Source organism: Mycteria americana, chromosome 24, assembly GCF_035582795.1.
Source record: "Mycteria americana isolate JAX WOST 10 ecotype Jacksonville Zoo and Gardens chromosome 24, USCA_MyAme_1.0, whole genome shotgun sequence".
NCBI lineage: Eukaryota > Metazoa > Chordata > Aves > Ciconiiformes > Ciconiidae > Mycteria > Mycteria americana.
Genome location: NC_134388.1, coordinates 3,332,014 through 3,347,880, shown reverse-complemented (window position 1 = coordinate 3,347,880; position 15,867 = coordinate 3,332,014). Strand labels below are relative to the sequence as shown.

General features: G+C 60.0%; 2 protein-coding genes across 2 annotated transcripts; one reads left to right on the top strand and one right to left on the bottom strand.

The window, feature by feature from the left end:
- The first annotated feature begins 112 nt into the window (after positions 1–112).
- On the top strand, positions 113–5,148 carry MYDGF (myeloid derived growth factor). The gene is given in 7 exon segments (XM_075524255.1): positions 113–151; positions 154–348; positions 1,198–1,248; positions 2,707–2,768; positions 3,116–3,197; positions 3,802–3,874; positions 4,256–5,148. Coding segments are annotated over 7 exon segments (582 nt in total). The 3' UTR covers positions 4,336–5,148.
- Positions 5,149–7,083: 1,935 nt separating this feature from the next.
- TNFAIP8L1 (TNF alpha induced protein 8 like 1) lies at positions 7,084–14,952 on the bottom strand. Its single transcript, XM_075524256.1, has 2 exons — positions 14,704–14,952; positions 7,084–8,557 (listed from the first exon to the last, which is right to left on the bottom strand). Exon 2 carries the CDS (start codon positions 8,553–8,555, stop codon positions 7,995–7,997), a length of 561 nt encoding a protein of 186 aa, XP_075380371.1. The 5' UTR covers positions 8,556–8,557; positions 14,704–14,952; the 3' UTR covers positions 7,084–7,994.
- Positions 14,953–15,867: the final 915 nt, after the last annotated feature.

Genomic DNA, 15,867 nt, shown 5'->3' with positions numbered 1-15,867 from the left:
GTCTCCATGTCCCCTTCTCCCATATCGCAGTGGGCCCTTGTCCCCACGGCTCCTTGTCCCCACCGCGGCCCCCCAAGGGTTAACCCGCCCGGGCTCCCTGCCCACACCCAAGATGGCCGCCGAGGCGCCCGCTGAGCGGCCGCAGCCCGCATGACCCCTCCCGCCCGCCGTAGCCCGGGCTTCCTTTCCAAGATGGCGGCGTCCAGCGGGAGGAGCGGCCGGAGGCTGTGGGCCGCGCTGGTGCCCGCCGCCCTGCTGTGCCTGGCGGCCCGGGCCGCGGAGGAACCGAGCACGGCCGACTTCGACGTGCGGCCCGGCGGGGAGGTTCACTCCTTCTCCCGGAGCCTGGTGAGAGGCGAGGAGGGAGGGGGTGAGGAGAGGCTACGCGCCCCTCTCTGATTGGTTGCACGGCACGTCGCTCTCGCCTCCCCCCACGGGGATTGGCTGCCGGCCAGTGAGAGAAGGCGGGACGAGCTGGTGGCGGGGGGTGGGGGGGATCCGGGCCGGTTGCTAGGGGAGGGGGGACCCTGGGGAAGAGGGGTCCCCGGGGGGGGGGGTCTCCAAAGGCAGGAGGCCCCCAGAGAGAGGGGGGGTCCCCAAGGAGGGAGGGAGCCCCTAAGGAGAAGGGTGCCCCCATGAGAAAGGGGGTCCCCAAGGGGGGGTCTCCAGCAGAAGGAGGTCCCCAAGTGGTTCCCCAAGGTGGGACAGTCTCTGTGGCCAGGAGGTCCCCACGGAGGGAGGCTTGCCATGGAGAATGGCCCCCAAGGAGAAGGGGGTCCCCAAGGGGGAGTTCCAAAGGGGGGAGGTACCCCAAGGGGAAGGAGGGGTCGCCAGGGGGAAGGGGATCTCGAGGAAAGAGGGTCCCCATGGGAAGGAGGCTCATCGAGGGGGAGGGGGCCCCCAGAACACGGGTCCCCACCCCAGCACCAGGGGGTCCTGCTGACACCCCACGGGGGATGAGGGCTGCACGGTCCCTGGCTCTGTCTGTGCTCCACCGGGGTCCGGACATGGATGTGGTGCGTGCTCCTCCTCGGTCACCCCCGGGATGAGACCGCCGGGGGCTGCACCGTGCCGCAGCCCTGGTAATTCTCTCAGGTGTCCCCAGATCTAACGTCATCGCCGAGAAGTGGCTGATGGTGAACAAAGAGAAGGTCCTGCTCGAGCGAGGCTGCTCATCGCCTTCTTCTCTTCTTCCAGGGGGATTACACCTGCACCTTCACATACTCAGCTCAGGGAGGAACGAACGAGGTGAGCTGGGCAAACCTTCGAGCTTTTCCCTTACGCTCAGTCTTTATGGCTGCATGGAGTGAGAAGCTGTTCAGGACGATTTCGTTTGTGATGAGCTGATTCCAGGGACCAGGAGCTGTGAGGAAGGGTGGTTGCACCGTTTCCAATGCTGCGTGTTTGCAGAAGTAACCCATTGGATTTGCTCCCTGAATGGAAGCGTCCTTCATGTGTTGCAATGATGCTGTGGTTCGCGAGGCTGTGACGTTTGTAAGGCTTAACAACTCTCTGGGCTGGATGTTTCTGGAGAGCAGGGAGTGACGTTTTCATACCCCAGTTGGTAGGAAGGATCTCGCAGGAGTAACTCCTGTGTTCTTTAGGAGGCTTGAAGGTTTTTGCAGCTCGTGTTCACAGAATCACAGAATCGTATAGGTTGGAAAAGTCCTTTAAGATCATCAAGTCCAACCATAAACGTAACACTGCCAAGCCCACCACCACACCATGTCCCTAAGCACCTCATCCAAACGGCTTTGAAATTCTTCCAGGGATGGGGACTCAACCACTTCCCTGGGCAGCCTGTTCCAAGGCTTGATAACCCTTTCAGTGAAGTAAAATTTCCTAATATCCCGTCTAAACCTCCCCTGGTGCAACTTGAGGCCATTTCCTCTCGTCCTATCACTTGTGACCTGGGAGAAGAGACCGACCCCACCTCTCTACCCCCTCCTTTCAGGCAGTTGTAGAGAGCGATGAGGTCTCCCCTCAGCCTCCTCTTCTCCAGGCTGAACAACCCCAGGGCCCTCAGCCGCTCCCCATCAGCCTTGTGCTCCAGACCCTTCCCCAGCTCCGTTGCCCTTCTCTGGACACGCTCCAGCCCCTCAATGTCTCTCTGGGAGTGAGGGGCCCAACACTGAACACAGCATTCGGGGTGCGGCCTCACCAGTGCCGAGTACAGGGGCACAATCACTTCCCTAGTCCTGCTGGCCACGCTATTTTTGATACAAGCCAGGATGCCATTGGCTTTCTTGCCCACCTGGGCACACTGCTGGCTCATATTCAGGCGGCTGTCAACCAACACCCCCAGGTCCTTCTCTGCCAGGCAGCTTTCCAGCCACTCTTCCCCAAGCCTGTAGCGTTGCATGGGTGTTGCTGCTGCAGTAAGTGCTGTGCAGATACACAGTTTATACTTTCTTATCTGCAAGTCCTGTTAGAATCGGGTCCTTTTAGTGCAAAGAGAAATGAGACTTTAACTCTTTTCTGTAACTAATGAAATCATGGTGAGGAGAGGACAACCAGGCCTTGAGCTTTGTGCAACACAAAGTAAAAGGGGCTATCAGCAAGTGTTGTGTAGTTACGTTGTGTTATTTTAGAACGGTTGAGACTTGCCATGCCTGCAGCTGGGAGGGGAGGTGACTGGCCTCAGGGGTGAGCGGGAAGTGGGAGGCTCTTACCCGCATTAACTGTTTGGACATTTCCCCTCTGTAGCAATGGCAGATGAACATTGGAGTCAGCGAAGACAATCTGCTCTTCTCCTGCTCTGTCTGGAGGTGTGTTCTTTAACCCCAAACTCTCTGAGGCAAAAGCAACAACAAGGCAGGTGGGATCTGGGCCAGGGACCTGCCAGTGGCCAGGGACCCTGCCTCCCGGCTGGGTCTGCCTCTCTGCAGGGCAGCACCGGAGGGCTTTCCTCTCCCGAGAGATGCTGTGGCTCTGGGTGGGCTCTTTAGCCAGGCGGTGGTTGATAAATGCTGTGTTCCCCCCTCTCCCCCCTCTACACTAGATGGAGCTACAAGAGAGCCAGAGGTGGCCGCGGAGGGAGGGAGCCATGAAGCCTGAGCTCATCTGCACCTCCACCCTCTCTGCCGATGTCAAAGACTCTGCTTTCTTCTTTCAGGCCCCAAGGGAAGTCTTATCTCTTCTTTACCCAGTTTAAAGCTGAAGTGAAAGGAGCCAAGATAGAGCATGCCATGGCTTATGTAAGTCCCAGCTGATCACGTGGAAACAGGCGTGTGGGAGGCTGCTATAAAACAGGAATTGGACATGGAAAACATTTATTAGACATCTGTGCAATAAAAGGTACTCCATCACGTCCCTAATTAGAGAGCGGTGGCAATCAGGAGAGAGGCCGCAGGTAGGCACTCCTGCACCGTTTTATTTCTGCTCCCTCAACGCTGTCAGGTTGCTGCTGGCTTTGCCAGTATCGGTGACTCCAAAAGACACCATCCTGCCAGGGTCCACCGCATCGGGGGAGTCTTGGTTTGCCTTAACAAATTGCATGTGACAAAGTAAATCAAACCTCTGCTGGTGCTTTTGTCTGGTTCATTCTTCCATTTCCCAGTCTTCAGTGGTGAGGCTTTCAGTCACCCGAAGGATACAAGTTGGTGGTTTAGTAGGAAATGGAAAAATAGCCAGAGATTTTTCCTTCAAATTTCCATTGCGGATTTAATTCTTTCACTCCACGTTATTAAAACACAAGTTCGTTCTTCAAAATGTGCTGTTTGTTTGTTTATTTGTTTGCTTTAAATACAGTACCTTCTTGGATTGCCTCAACTGCTTAAACCTTCTTTCTTCCCATTTCAGTCTCAAGCTGCAGTGGGTGGACAAAGCGACGTCCCCTTAAAACAGGAAGAATTTGAAATCACCGAAACAACAGGTCTGTGACTGAGAGAACTTTGTGAGAAAGGGTCTGAGAAAGGGTCTCTTGGGAGACAAGCCTGGCCGTCTACCAGGAGACGAGTATTTAAGCTTAATGCAGATAGGTGACAATATATAGGATAACGGTGCATGTTACGGAGTCGGGGGTATAGTGCTCTTGATCCGTAGCTGGCAGCAGGATTTTGCAGGTCCCATTCCAGTGTAAATGTTAAATTAGCGTGGGGGAAGAACGGGTTTATCACAACATGCTTGTCGCGTGTGTAAAAAGGAAGTGCAATGCCCGACTTGCTGGCTTTATCGTCCTGGAAAGAAGCCAGCAGGGCTGTTTTGTTCATGCCTTACCATCTGTTTATCCTGTGCTTGTTTTCTCTCTTTCTAGTGTCTCACAGGGAAGGCAAGTTCCGTTTCGAACTGTCCAAACTCGTGATTGTAGCAAAAACACCCCATGATGAGCTGTGACCCCCGAGGCTGGTGTTGGGCAGGGTGTTTTGGCCGGAAGAGCACGGCACATAAAGAGGATTACTTGTTAACTGTGGGTTTTTTTGGTTGGCCAAATCTTTTATGTTTTCCATATTGAAATGTGCTAGGGTCCAACACAAGTGGGACTTGGAGGTGTTAAGACAGATGCATTCTGTCTTGTGTCAGAGTAACAATGTGCTTTGCAGCTGGAAACCTCCTCTGAGACTCCTGATCTGCAGCCAGCCATTCTGTCGCCCGCTTTCTGCTTGGTTGATCTGCTGAATATGGTAAAGCTCCCCTCGAACGGGGGCTCCTTATCTCCCTTGCTAGGAAGAGCAATGCAGAAAGATAAGTGGCTGGATTTAAACCGGGTTTGCTAAGGGAAAGTTGTTAACTCTGGAGTCTCTGGAGGGGAGACAGGATTTCTCTCTGCAAGCACGACAGGAGGAAATAATTAAAATGGGGCGGGGGGGGAAGGAAGGGATAGAGTTGGCCAAAGCTATCTGACTCCTCGTTGAGTGTGGCTACTGAAGACCATTGCTGGCTTCGCTGGGGAGGATGTTCTGGACCTGCCCTAGTGCAGAGTGCGGGTTGGGATAACTTGGCATGGGGAAGGCAGAGCTGCTTATTCTGACACAACCCAGGAATCAATCCAAGCAACACTTTCACGTCTCAGTACAACTGCAGGACTATTTTCTACGTACAGAAGGGATTTTTTTCTTATCTAGAGTAATAACAGCGGGGGAATGTGGAATTCCTTTCCTGTGTAAATACAACACAAATAAAGAAATAAAGCATCACGCTCTGGCCTGAGCTTGCTCTGCTCTGTGAATCCTGCCCAGCGAGTGGCACGACCTTTGGTGTTTGCTTGGCCAGGAGGAGCCGAGATGTCACACGGGAGTTTGGAGGCTGCAGGGGGTTTACGGGGGTTCTGCCCGCCCGAGAGGAGTCCCAGCACGCGAGAACAAGACTCCAGCTGTAAGTTTGCATAACCCAGCGCTGTCACGACAAGTGCTTTTGATGCCCGGTGGTGGTTGTGGTTGTTGGTAGCTGCTTTGCCCATTCTGGGGGGAGTTTGCTGGTTTTTGGCTGTCTGGGGGTGCTTTGCACTGGGGATTTTACAAGCTCTGTTTTCCAGGCTGTTCCTAAATGCTGCTTTCTCTGCTGTGCGGCTCCTTCTGGATCTGCAGATAACCTGCAGGGCCCAGGAGCGTCCCCAGCGTGCTCCTACCCGAGCTCCGAGCACATTTAGGGCACGGATGTTGCAGGTCTCTGATCTTTCTCCCTGTTTAACCAGTCGCTTGGAGGGAACCAGACCAAAGGGAGTTGAAGGGACTCATTTCCCAAACTTGCACAGCCAGGATTGGGATGGGAAACCCAGGCCATAAGATGGCTTTTTTAGCAGAGAGTGTGCTCTCCAGGGCTTCCCAGGGTCAAAAAGGCAAGAGTGTGGGAAGGAGGTGTGTGTTTGCCGTGGGGTGTGGGGCAGAAGTTTCAGATTAGACACCTGTATGCGAAGGAAGGCTGGTGCCAGGCAGTTGGTGGGTTAAGTGTGGTCCTGGGGTATATGAAACCTGGGGGACAAAGGGAACAGCCGTGAGTCGGGGCTCATCTGAGCAGAGATGTTTCATGCAATTAAGGAGCATCTTGCAGCTGGTGCTGACACGCACCTCGAGAACAGAACAGCAAACCATTTCTGGCTGTCAGCGCAGCAACCGCCGCCGCCACATCCATCAGCCCCGTTCTGCTTTGCCTGCTCGCCGCATCTGCTGATAACTCCACCGAGCTGCTTCCAGCTCCGGCTCCTCTTCAGCGCGTACCCGACAGCTGCCGCGAGCCCAGGGGGGACGGGAACGTCTGTTCTCAAAGGCCGACTTCGCCCTGCCCTCCCCGAGGGACCAACACCTCGGTGGGTCTTGGCCGCGTTCTCCTCCACGCACACCTGTAAATGTGCTTTACCCCCCGCCCCGAGCTGCATCGTGCAATTAAATTAGCTGTGATAGCTGCAGCCCGGCCTATGAAATGACAGAGATAGGGGCTTTATTTCTTTTATTTAATCTTTAAGGCTGAAAGTTATCGGTGCCTTGAGCCAGCGGTGGAAAGGGAGCGGCGAAGGGGAGCGGTGGAGCCGCTCTCTGCCCACGAGCGTTGGCAGCCTCCTGTGCCTGGAGACATCCCATGGAACAGGAGGCACAAGGAGGTCGCGGAGATAAGGCTGGCTGAGACTGTGCGGCATCTTGTATGCTAAAAGGGCAATTTTCGGTGTTCAAAGCCGAGATCAGCGTGTTGGAAGGGGGCCATGGCTGGTGCATCCATGCTCCGAGAGCGCAACGCTTTTAACAACGCGCCTGTATTGAATTCTGCAAAGTCGCCCGTTGCTTTCTGCTATCAGGGTTGTGCTTTTTTAGCTCCCGCTGTGCAGCGAGGGGACGCGGGGATGCAGAGGAGCACGTGTGAGTGTCTGCGTGGGAGCAGAATTTGTTCCCCCCACACACCCCCCCGGGACCCCAGACCTTTGCTATGGGTTTGTGCTGGGTTTTGCACCACGTTTCCTCCCACCAGTCCAGTGCCGGCCCTGCGCAGCCCAGAGCTGCTGTGCCAGGGAGCAGGGGCAGCCTGGCCGGTAGCAATGCCAGGGGACAGAGAGTAAAAACCCCAGGTCGCCGAGAGCAATCGCCGTTTAAAAGACAAAACCGACTGCCCCCAGCGCTCCTTTTATCACTGTCAACCGCCTTTGTATCAACCGCATGGAGCACCCGGGCCAAACAGGTGAGTTTATTTAAATAACTCATCAGGGCTACAGAGTTTGCTAAAAAATAACAACCGTAAGTCAGTGGAGGACACATAAAACGTATGAAATCCTAGGGAGAGCTTTGGACAACCACTGAGGAAGGCGTCGGAGCCGTCACAGTGGTACCGTCGCAGGAGGCTGGCGGGGGGAGTTGGGTCTTGGATGAAGGGATGTACCTGGGATGCAGGGAAGGAGCAGGTCCCTCCAGCTCCCTCCCGGCCCCGAGGGACAGCCGCTCACCCAGGCAAGGTGGGATCCTTCTGGTCTCAAGGACTTGTCTTTTAGGAGGCCAAAGCCCATGCTAGCTTGCAAGGTGCAGAAGCACCTTCCTACCCTGAGCAGCACAAGTCTGGACCATGATTTGCTCCCACCATGTCATGGAGCTGCAGAAAGACAACCACGGGGTTCCGCAACCCTCCGGTAACAGGGTCTCACAACCATTCATCCAACCAACTGCCCACCCGCTCAGAGAGACACCTTAGAGGTGTTACACGCCGTGAGTCTTTGGTTTGGTTTTCCCCCAGGAGGGTTACGATAGAGTTCAAGGTGAGGAGTCCAGTTCCTTGGACTCTGAGCTAAGAGCACTTGGTGGGCAAAGGAAATCAAACTGTACAGCAGGAGCCCAGAAGCCCAGGATCACCTGGAAAGGACTCAGTCCAGCGCAGAGTGGGTCTGCAGACCCCAGGCAAGGGTTAGACAAAGTCAAGAGGTTCAGTCTTTTGTAGAAACGAGAAGAAAATGAGTTAGCACTACAGAGGAGAAGAGGACGTCAAGCCTGGTGATGGTCAAAACAGGCATACGTCCTTGTCCTCGGTCTCACAGGAGGCAGAGTCCAGCAGCCGCTGCCGATGGCCCATCTCGGCCAGCTTCATATGTTGTCCTCCTCCAGCATCTTGTTAACTCCTTCGCAGATCCTCTTCAGGTGGGTGCGGTAGGGCTCGGATGGCCCATAGAGAGCTGAGAGGAACTCATAGTCCGCAAAGTGATTGAAGACGTGGTTGATGCGGGAGTGGGATTTGGCTGTCAGGTGGCCATTGACAGCCTGGTGCAGCAGGTCCCGGCACTCCATGAGGACACCTGACATGACCCGGCGGTCGAAGGTGAAGTCTATCTGGTGGAAGCTGACGGCTGTCATGGCCAAGGTATGCACCTTCTTGCGGAAGCGCTCCATCACCAGAAGCTCCTCGGGGTTGAACTGCTCATTGCGGTAGAGCACACCCAACTTCATGACGATCTTGATGAGGTTTTTGATGATCTTCTGGGCCTCTTTGCGGTTGTGGGTGTACTCCTTGGTGGCCCGGTAGAGCTCATCCAAGATCTCGCTGCTGGTGTCGTCAATGAAGACGTTGGCTATGCTCTTGGTAGCCATCTTGCTCAAGAGCTTCTTCTGGGCCTGCAGGGCCAGGTTCTTCGTGCTGAAGGTGTCCATCTCTGCAGGGGGAAGAGGCACACACACAGTTCAGCCCATGCCCTGGATCAGTCCCCGTCCCCTCTCCTCCCCACGCAGCCTTTTGGGGAGGAGGAAGAGCATCTCCAGGCAACGGCAAGACCGAGAGGAGCTCCTGGGCGCCAGGGCAGGTGAGAGCTGAGCTCACGCCCCGGGTTTTGTTGGTGGGATGAGTTACAGGGTGTTCCCATCTTCCTTCCCACAAACTCTGGGGAGAAGCTACAGCACGACAGGCAGCGTCGGAGGCGAGCGAGGTCTCCATACCTGAGCGTGGCCCGTGACCTTCCATCCCCATCTCCCTCTTGCGACTGGCACCGCCCTCCTCCCTGTACAGGAAGGACTCTTGCCCCATCATTTTAACATTTTTCTTCCTTAAAACCTGACTCATTTCCTGCAGGGTGAGTTGGGGACAACCCAGGTGACGGCTGAGTCACCCACTGCAGCCGGCACAGCCATGTGCTGGTGTACAGCCCGGCACCTGCCGAGGCCGGGACGGCACGGCCGGTTTGCAGCACCCACTGATGTGCATTGAAGCCCTTTTCCCCGGTGCTGCCCGCCCCGGTACGCCCACGCCGTCAGAGCTCGGACTTGTTCTGCTGCCGTCTCAGCTTCCTCTGGAGCCGGCACGAGCACTGCATGGAGGTGAATAATTCAGCAAGCCAGAAACCTCACCCCTCGCTCACCTACAGCCCGACTCCCCGCACCCTGGCGGGACCCAATCCATCATCTCGGGCAGATTACGGCTTTAAAAACTGCTGTGAATGAATAAAACGCCACTGACCCTGGAGATGCATCTTGCCCCAGGAAATCGCAGAGCTACAAATCACAGAGAGGCGAGAACAGCACGATAACAACCAGCTCCCGCGCTAGGATGGACGGGCAGAGATGGAGGTTGCTTATACAAGAGCCTGCACGTGGCACAGTCAGCCTGGCAAAGCGAGAGCGGGGAAGGGGTGGGATCGCGCTATAAATACGTCACCAGGGAGGCGAGAAGAGCTATTTAAGCTAAAGGATGCTGCTGGTGTGAGAATGGAGGGGGATAAATTGGCCGTGGATACGGAGAGGAGAGTTAGGGTTATTCTAGCACAGAACCAAGTTCATCTCCATCGTGGGCAGCCCCGTGGATCCCCGCGGCTGAGCCACCACCCAGTCCCGGACCCCCTCCAGGGATCCTCCATCCCGTCCCTACCACCACGGAGCACATGCCGGGCTCTGGGGAGCAAACCCCGGCTTCCCGCGGGGCTCGGATACCCCGCTGTGGCCAGGGCTCCGTCTCACTGCAGCCGGTCGTGCAAGGGCAATGGTGCACGGGCGATGGTGAAAGCTGAGCCCCGGCTTCCCGGGCATCTTCCAGCCTCCGGCTCCCCGAGCCCGAGGGCGGCTGAGGCTCTGCGAGGGCGTGAACTAAGTGAGCGGTAACAGAGCCGCCGTCACCGTCACCATGCGAGCTGCCGCGTGTGGCATTATTTACGGCCCTCAGGAAAAACACAGAGGTTTGTAAGTATTTCCTTCAATGCGAAAACATTGATTTTTGCCAGCGTGAGCTTCGAGCTGAGGCTCTCGCGCTTAATAAGACAGAAATGACAAAGCAGAGGCTGCTCTCGCAGAGCCATCGGCAGCTCCCGGGCGGGTTGGGCTCATTTAATGCCGATGGCCCCGTGCAAGAGATGCTGCCGGAGCCGAGCCCGGAGGGACGGGCAGAGGCAGCACGGCTCCATCTTTGCTCCCTTGGCTGTAAAGGGGGACCCGCTCTGCCTGTGGCGGGCAGCCTCTTCTGGAATGAGCCGGGCTTTGCCACGGCGTTGGTGCCCTGGAAGTCCCCTCCCTCACAACCCGCAGCGGTTGCGGGGTGTCCCGGGCTCCCTGCTGGGAGCGGTGCCCGGATAAATCGGATTTCCCACTCCTGAGCTCTCTGTTGGGTGACCGCAGCCATAAAGCAAGTGCAAACTCCACCTATGGAGCCCATAAAAAATAGGAACTGCTGGCTCTTGCGAGCTGCCCCGCGTGCCCACAGCTCCCAGTTAGCGACTGTAGTAACAGATCAGCCCTCTGCTCCCGGCACTGAATAACGCCCGGCTGCCCCGCAGCCCTCTCCTGTAAGGGACCGGGGGGATGAGCATCGCTCATGGGGGGAAACTGAGGCACGAAGCGGTGCTTGGTGGTGGGAGGTCTTTCCTAGACCCCAAAAATGCAACCTGCTCCTTCTCCAGCACCCATGGGCTGTTTTGCAGGTCGCTCGCTGCAAACCCCAAGGAAACCCAAGCTCACCTCCCGGCACGTTCGCTCCAGCTCAGCACCGGGCCGCTTAACCCGGCACCCTCCGCACCACGCTCTGCCCCACCAGGACCTGCTGACTCAACACCGACCAGGAGATTTCACCGGAACGAGCCGCTTTCCTGCCGGGAAGGGCCCCGCGACTCCATTGTTCACGGAGGGGCTGCTATCGGTGCACGGAAGAGGCAAGCCTTGCCCCGACGAGCAAATTCGAGACCGAAATAAACCACCCCGTTTCCTTCCTGTCGCTGAAGTTTCCAGCCCTGCTCAGGGCTTGGGTTTTTTTTCTCCCCCTTCTTCTTTTTAATGAAAACGCCCTTGAAAACGAGCTTCTTCCACCGAAAAAGAGCAACCAGGCGTTGCTTTCACTGAGTCCCTCCCTGCTCCGGAAGAGCGTGGCGGGGTTGTGGTCCCAACGGTGGCTTTGGGGGACAGTCACAGCCCTTTTTTGGGGGTTTTACCACCCATTTTGCAGGTTTCGGGGGCGTTTTGCAGCCCTGAGCGGTGGTGTGAGGGCTCGGCCAAAGGCCAAAGGGACATTCAGACATCCTGCGCGAGGTGGGGATGCGGTGACACGGCCGAAGTCCCTGCCCTGGGGATGGATACGTGCCAGCACCGGGGCACAGCAGCATCCCGGCCACGCTGCTGCAGGGCACGAGAGCCGAGGGCCAAATCCAGCGCCGGCAGGACAGGCAGCCCTGCCGGCACCTCCGCCGGCAGGTTTGGCGTTCCTCCCCGCCGGGCCGGCACCCACGAGCATCTCATCCAACACCCTGCTGCAACCTCATCCCCCCGTCCCACGAGGACCCCCCGTAAAACATCTCCTACACCATGGCAGGCGCAAGCGAGAGCAGAGTCCGGCCCTCTCGTTAAAAAGCATCAATTAAAGCTCCTGTCTGCAGGGGCGAACACGAGACCCCGTCATCTTGCCAGCACCCGGGGCCGGCGGCGCTGGCACGTGCCGTGGCAGAGCTGCTGGGTGAGCGCGGGCTGGCAGCTCATTGACGGCAGAGGGGCCGAATCCAGCAGCGACGCCGTCCCGGGGTTATTTCTACCTGCCCCAAAGATCCCTCTTCTCCCCCGACCGTCCCAATCGCCGGGTACCCACCAGCGGCTCCATGCGCTCGTACCCCCCCCAACCACCCCCCAGCTCCCTCGGCAGCGGGCTGAATATTTCATGCAGGAAAGCAAAAGCACTTAAATAATTCATGGGGCAGCGCGGAGCACGCGTGCAGCGCGAGGGGAGGGCTCCGCAAAGCTCCAGCTGAGAGCAGAGGCACCTCCGCCTCCTCTTCCTCCTCCTCCTCCTCCTCGCCAGGGCCATATTATCTTGTAGCCGTCTCGCTACAAGTTTCCTTTGACACAAAAACATTGTCTCCCCAGGCGCGGTAAACATTTAATGGTGGAGATCTCCCCGGTCTTCCCTCCATCCCACGTGCCGTTTCCTCCCGCTGCGCCGGAAAACACCACGCTCCGCAGCCCAGCATCCCCGGTCCCCCTGAATCCTCGGCCAAACACCGGGGGGGGGGTGGATGGGATCCCACTGCTCCGCTCTCAGTCCCCCGGCATCGCTTTCCACCAGCTCCCCGCGCCTCCAACCCCCATTAATTAATTAAACCCTGCCGCCGCGCTGGATTACAGGAGACGGGTCGGACTGCTGGCGCGGCACGGGGATGTAACCAGAGAGCCCAACCGCCGTCACCAGCCGTGACCCCTCCAGCTTCCAGCCACGGTCCCCAAGACCCACTTTACCGGCACTGGGGCGGCAGAGGGGGAGGAGGAAGGACGCACGCCGCCTTTTGCAATAGCCGTCTCTCGCACGTTGCCATGGGTGCAAACAGCACCGAGAGCTGCCGCGTCTGGCGCGCGTGTGCCCGAGCGGGGTGAGGCCAGAGAGGAAGCCACTGAGTAAACACCTCGCCCGAGGAAAAACTCATTTCTTGGCAAGACCGGCAAAAAACCGCGGCTGCCGCGGCTCCTTGCAGCTGGCTACGAGGCCGGAGCGAGGACCGGGGATGCTGCGGGAGCGCTGGCATCGCCTCGGCCGGGCACCGCACGGTGCATCTCGCTCCGCTCGCTCCCGGCGCTCATGCCAGCGGTGCTGCAAGCGCTTGGCCGTGTCCCCACCGTTGTCCCCACCACCTCTGGCACCGGGATCTCAACTCCCCTATCCCATAATCTCCTTTCTGTAGGTGCCCGTGCCGGGGCTGCATTCGCAGCCCCGGCGCGGGCACCCGCAGGAAGGAGCAGAAGCTTTTTGGTTTCTCCTTTGCACCAAATCCGGTGCGCACCGATGCCTGGGAACGCCGATCTGCCCCGGCAACTCCGACGTGTCTGTGCAAGGAGCCGGGCGGCCGATCCGAGGGGGCTCCGGCGATGCCAACCCTGAGCGTGGGTGGTGAATCCCGCTGGCGCTTCCCGTTTGCCGGCACCGCGTGGGAACGGGATCCCAGCACATGGAGGAGTGCCGACCGTGGGTGCTGCGGCACGGGGTGGGGGGAGTGACACCCCCGGTGCAATCCCGGGGAGCTGCCCGGTGCCGATTCGGGATGGGGGAGCTGATCCGGTGCCGTATCAAGGAATCCCCCCAGGATTTCTGTGCCCCGGGGGATTACGCTGCCCCAGCTGCAGCACGGAGAGGAGGAAGAGGAGGAGGAAGGGGGAGTTATTTTACAGAGAGGAGGAGGAGGAGGAAGAGGAAGGGGGGGTTATTTTGGAGCATCTGTCTCGCCTTCCATTTCCTCCTTTTCTTTATCGAGCTGCCATCAAGCCGTTCTCTCCGGCAGCAACTTCCTTTCTCCTTCGCTCGGAGCAGACGGCGGCTCAGGAGACTTATGGGGAAGTGGAAAACGGAGAGGGGGGGGAAACAGAGGCCAAACCACCGTCCGTCTGTCCGCCCGTCCGTCCCGTGGCGGGGGCCTTGGTGCAATCACATGCTTCCTGCCCGGGGATCGGCGAGGACAAAGCCGCTCCGAGATGGGAGAAAAGCTCCACGGGACAATTCGGATCAAGTGCTGGGCTTGGGGCCGGCAAAGAGTATTTATGGCCCAAATCCTTCCCCTAAAAACCGCGCTGGAGCCAGTAAAGGTTTGGTTGGAGTTGGGAAGTTTTGCACCCAACTCTGCTGCTCCGGGCAGGATCCGGCCTCGCCAAAGGGATTCGTCTCTCCGGGAATGTTGGAATTTCACCCGTTAAAGCCCAGGGGACGGCAGCGGCCGGGTGCGGAGGGGGGACGGGGCGATGCACGAAGCCAAGCGCTGCCATGGGGCACCGTCCCTGCCCTCGCACGTGGGCTCCGGACATGTCCCCACGGTGGGGGACTCTGGGACCTTCTCCAAGCTCCCGTTAGCCGTCACCCGCCGGACCTGGCGGCGTTTCGAGCCGCGCTCGGATTTCCCCCCGGTTTTGGGGGGACATCACCCATTCCCCGTGTTTTACCCGCCTGGGGAAACTGAGGCGCAGCCAGGGGTTCCCGGGAGCTGCCCCGGGCTCTGCTCACCAGCAGCTCCCGCCCCTCGGGGCTCCCCAAACCCTCGGTGTCCCCCCCCCCCCCGGGGCTCCGAGGGGCCGCGCTGCCCCGTGGGCCGGGCGGGGCCGCCGGTGCCCGGTGCCACCGGGGGGTACGCGGCCGATGCCCCGGGGCGGGGGGTGCACTCGCTTCCGGGGACGAGAGGCTTCTCCCCGCTGCCGGTCCCGGAGTGGGAAGCACGAACCGGGCCAGTACCGAGCGCCCCCACCCCCACGGACCGGGGGAACCGGGGGGAACCGGGGGGAACCTGGAGGAACCGGGGCGGAGGGGGGGTCCCGATCCCGGCAGCGCTGCACCGGCGGGCAGCAGAGTCCGGCCGGCCCTTACCTGCTGCCTGCCTCGAGGGAGCGCGGCGCCGGGGCCGGGGCTGCTCCGGTGCCCCCGGCGGGCCGGGACAGGGCGGAACGGGCCGGGGCGGGGCGGGGCCGGGCCGGGCGGGGGGCTTCGCTTCCCCCGGCGCCTCTCCCTGCCCGGGCGCGGCGGTGCCCCCGGAGCCGGTGCCCGGTGCCCGGTGCCGGCCGGTCCGGGCCTCCCGCCCGCGGCTGCGGCGAAGTCCCGAGCGGGGCCGGGCGCGGCGGCGGCGGGGGCGGGGCCCGCGGGCGGTGCCAGCCAATGGCGACGCGGGGCTTGCTACGAAGCAGCCAATGGGAGCGCGCGGCGGGGGTCCCGCGCGGGTGGGCGAGGGACCGGCGGGCGTGGGCCGGTCCCGGCAGCGCGGCGTGGATCGGGCACGGCCGTGCCGTGCACGGGGCCTCCCTCGGGTCTGTACGGAGCCGCGTGGGTGACGGGGACCCGGGTGGGTGACGGGGTCCCGCGTGGGTGAGAGGGTCACGCGTGGGAACGGCGTGAGATGCCGGCCGGCTGCCGGGACGCTTCTGAGCAAGAGCTTAGGAGGGCGCTGGGAGAGCGGGCTGAGCGTGGGCAGCACCGGGGGGTCTTGCAAAGTCCCCCCTTGCCCGCACGTGGGGGGCCCCGCGTGTGCCACGGGGCTGCGACACCCGTGGGGAGGGGGGGGACGGCGCGTGGGTTCGCAGGACGCCTGCTCCGGTACCAACATCCCCGCACCGGGCCCCTTTCCACCCTGCTCCCACCCTTCACCGGGAGCAGCGTGCCGGGGAGTGCAGGCGGCTGCTGCGTGGGGGGCTCTGGGTGGGAATTTGGGGGGGGGGAACCCTAAAACCCCCACCCGGCCCCAATCCACCGCCGCCAGCACAAACCGGGGACGGGCATCTCCGCTTGGCCGGGGGAGCGTGGGGCCTGGCGCTGTGGGTGGTGTGTCGTGGGTGGCAGCAGCCCCCACGGTGGGCGCAGGGCCGGTTTCTCACCGGGGCGTCACGGGGAGCCCCCCGAGCCGGGCAGCCCGGGCCCCGCTGATGTCACCCACGTGGAGGAGTTTTTAGGGTCGTGGCTGTCAGCTCGTCCCTGTGCTGGGGACCCCACGAGCCCCGCGGTCCTGCCGAGCCGTGCCGAGGTTTGCACCCCCATCCCGAG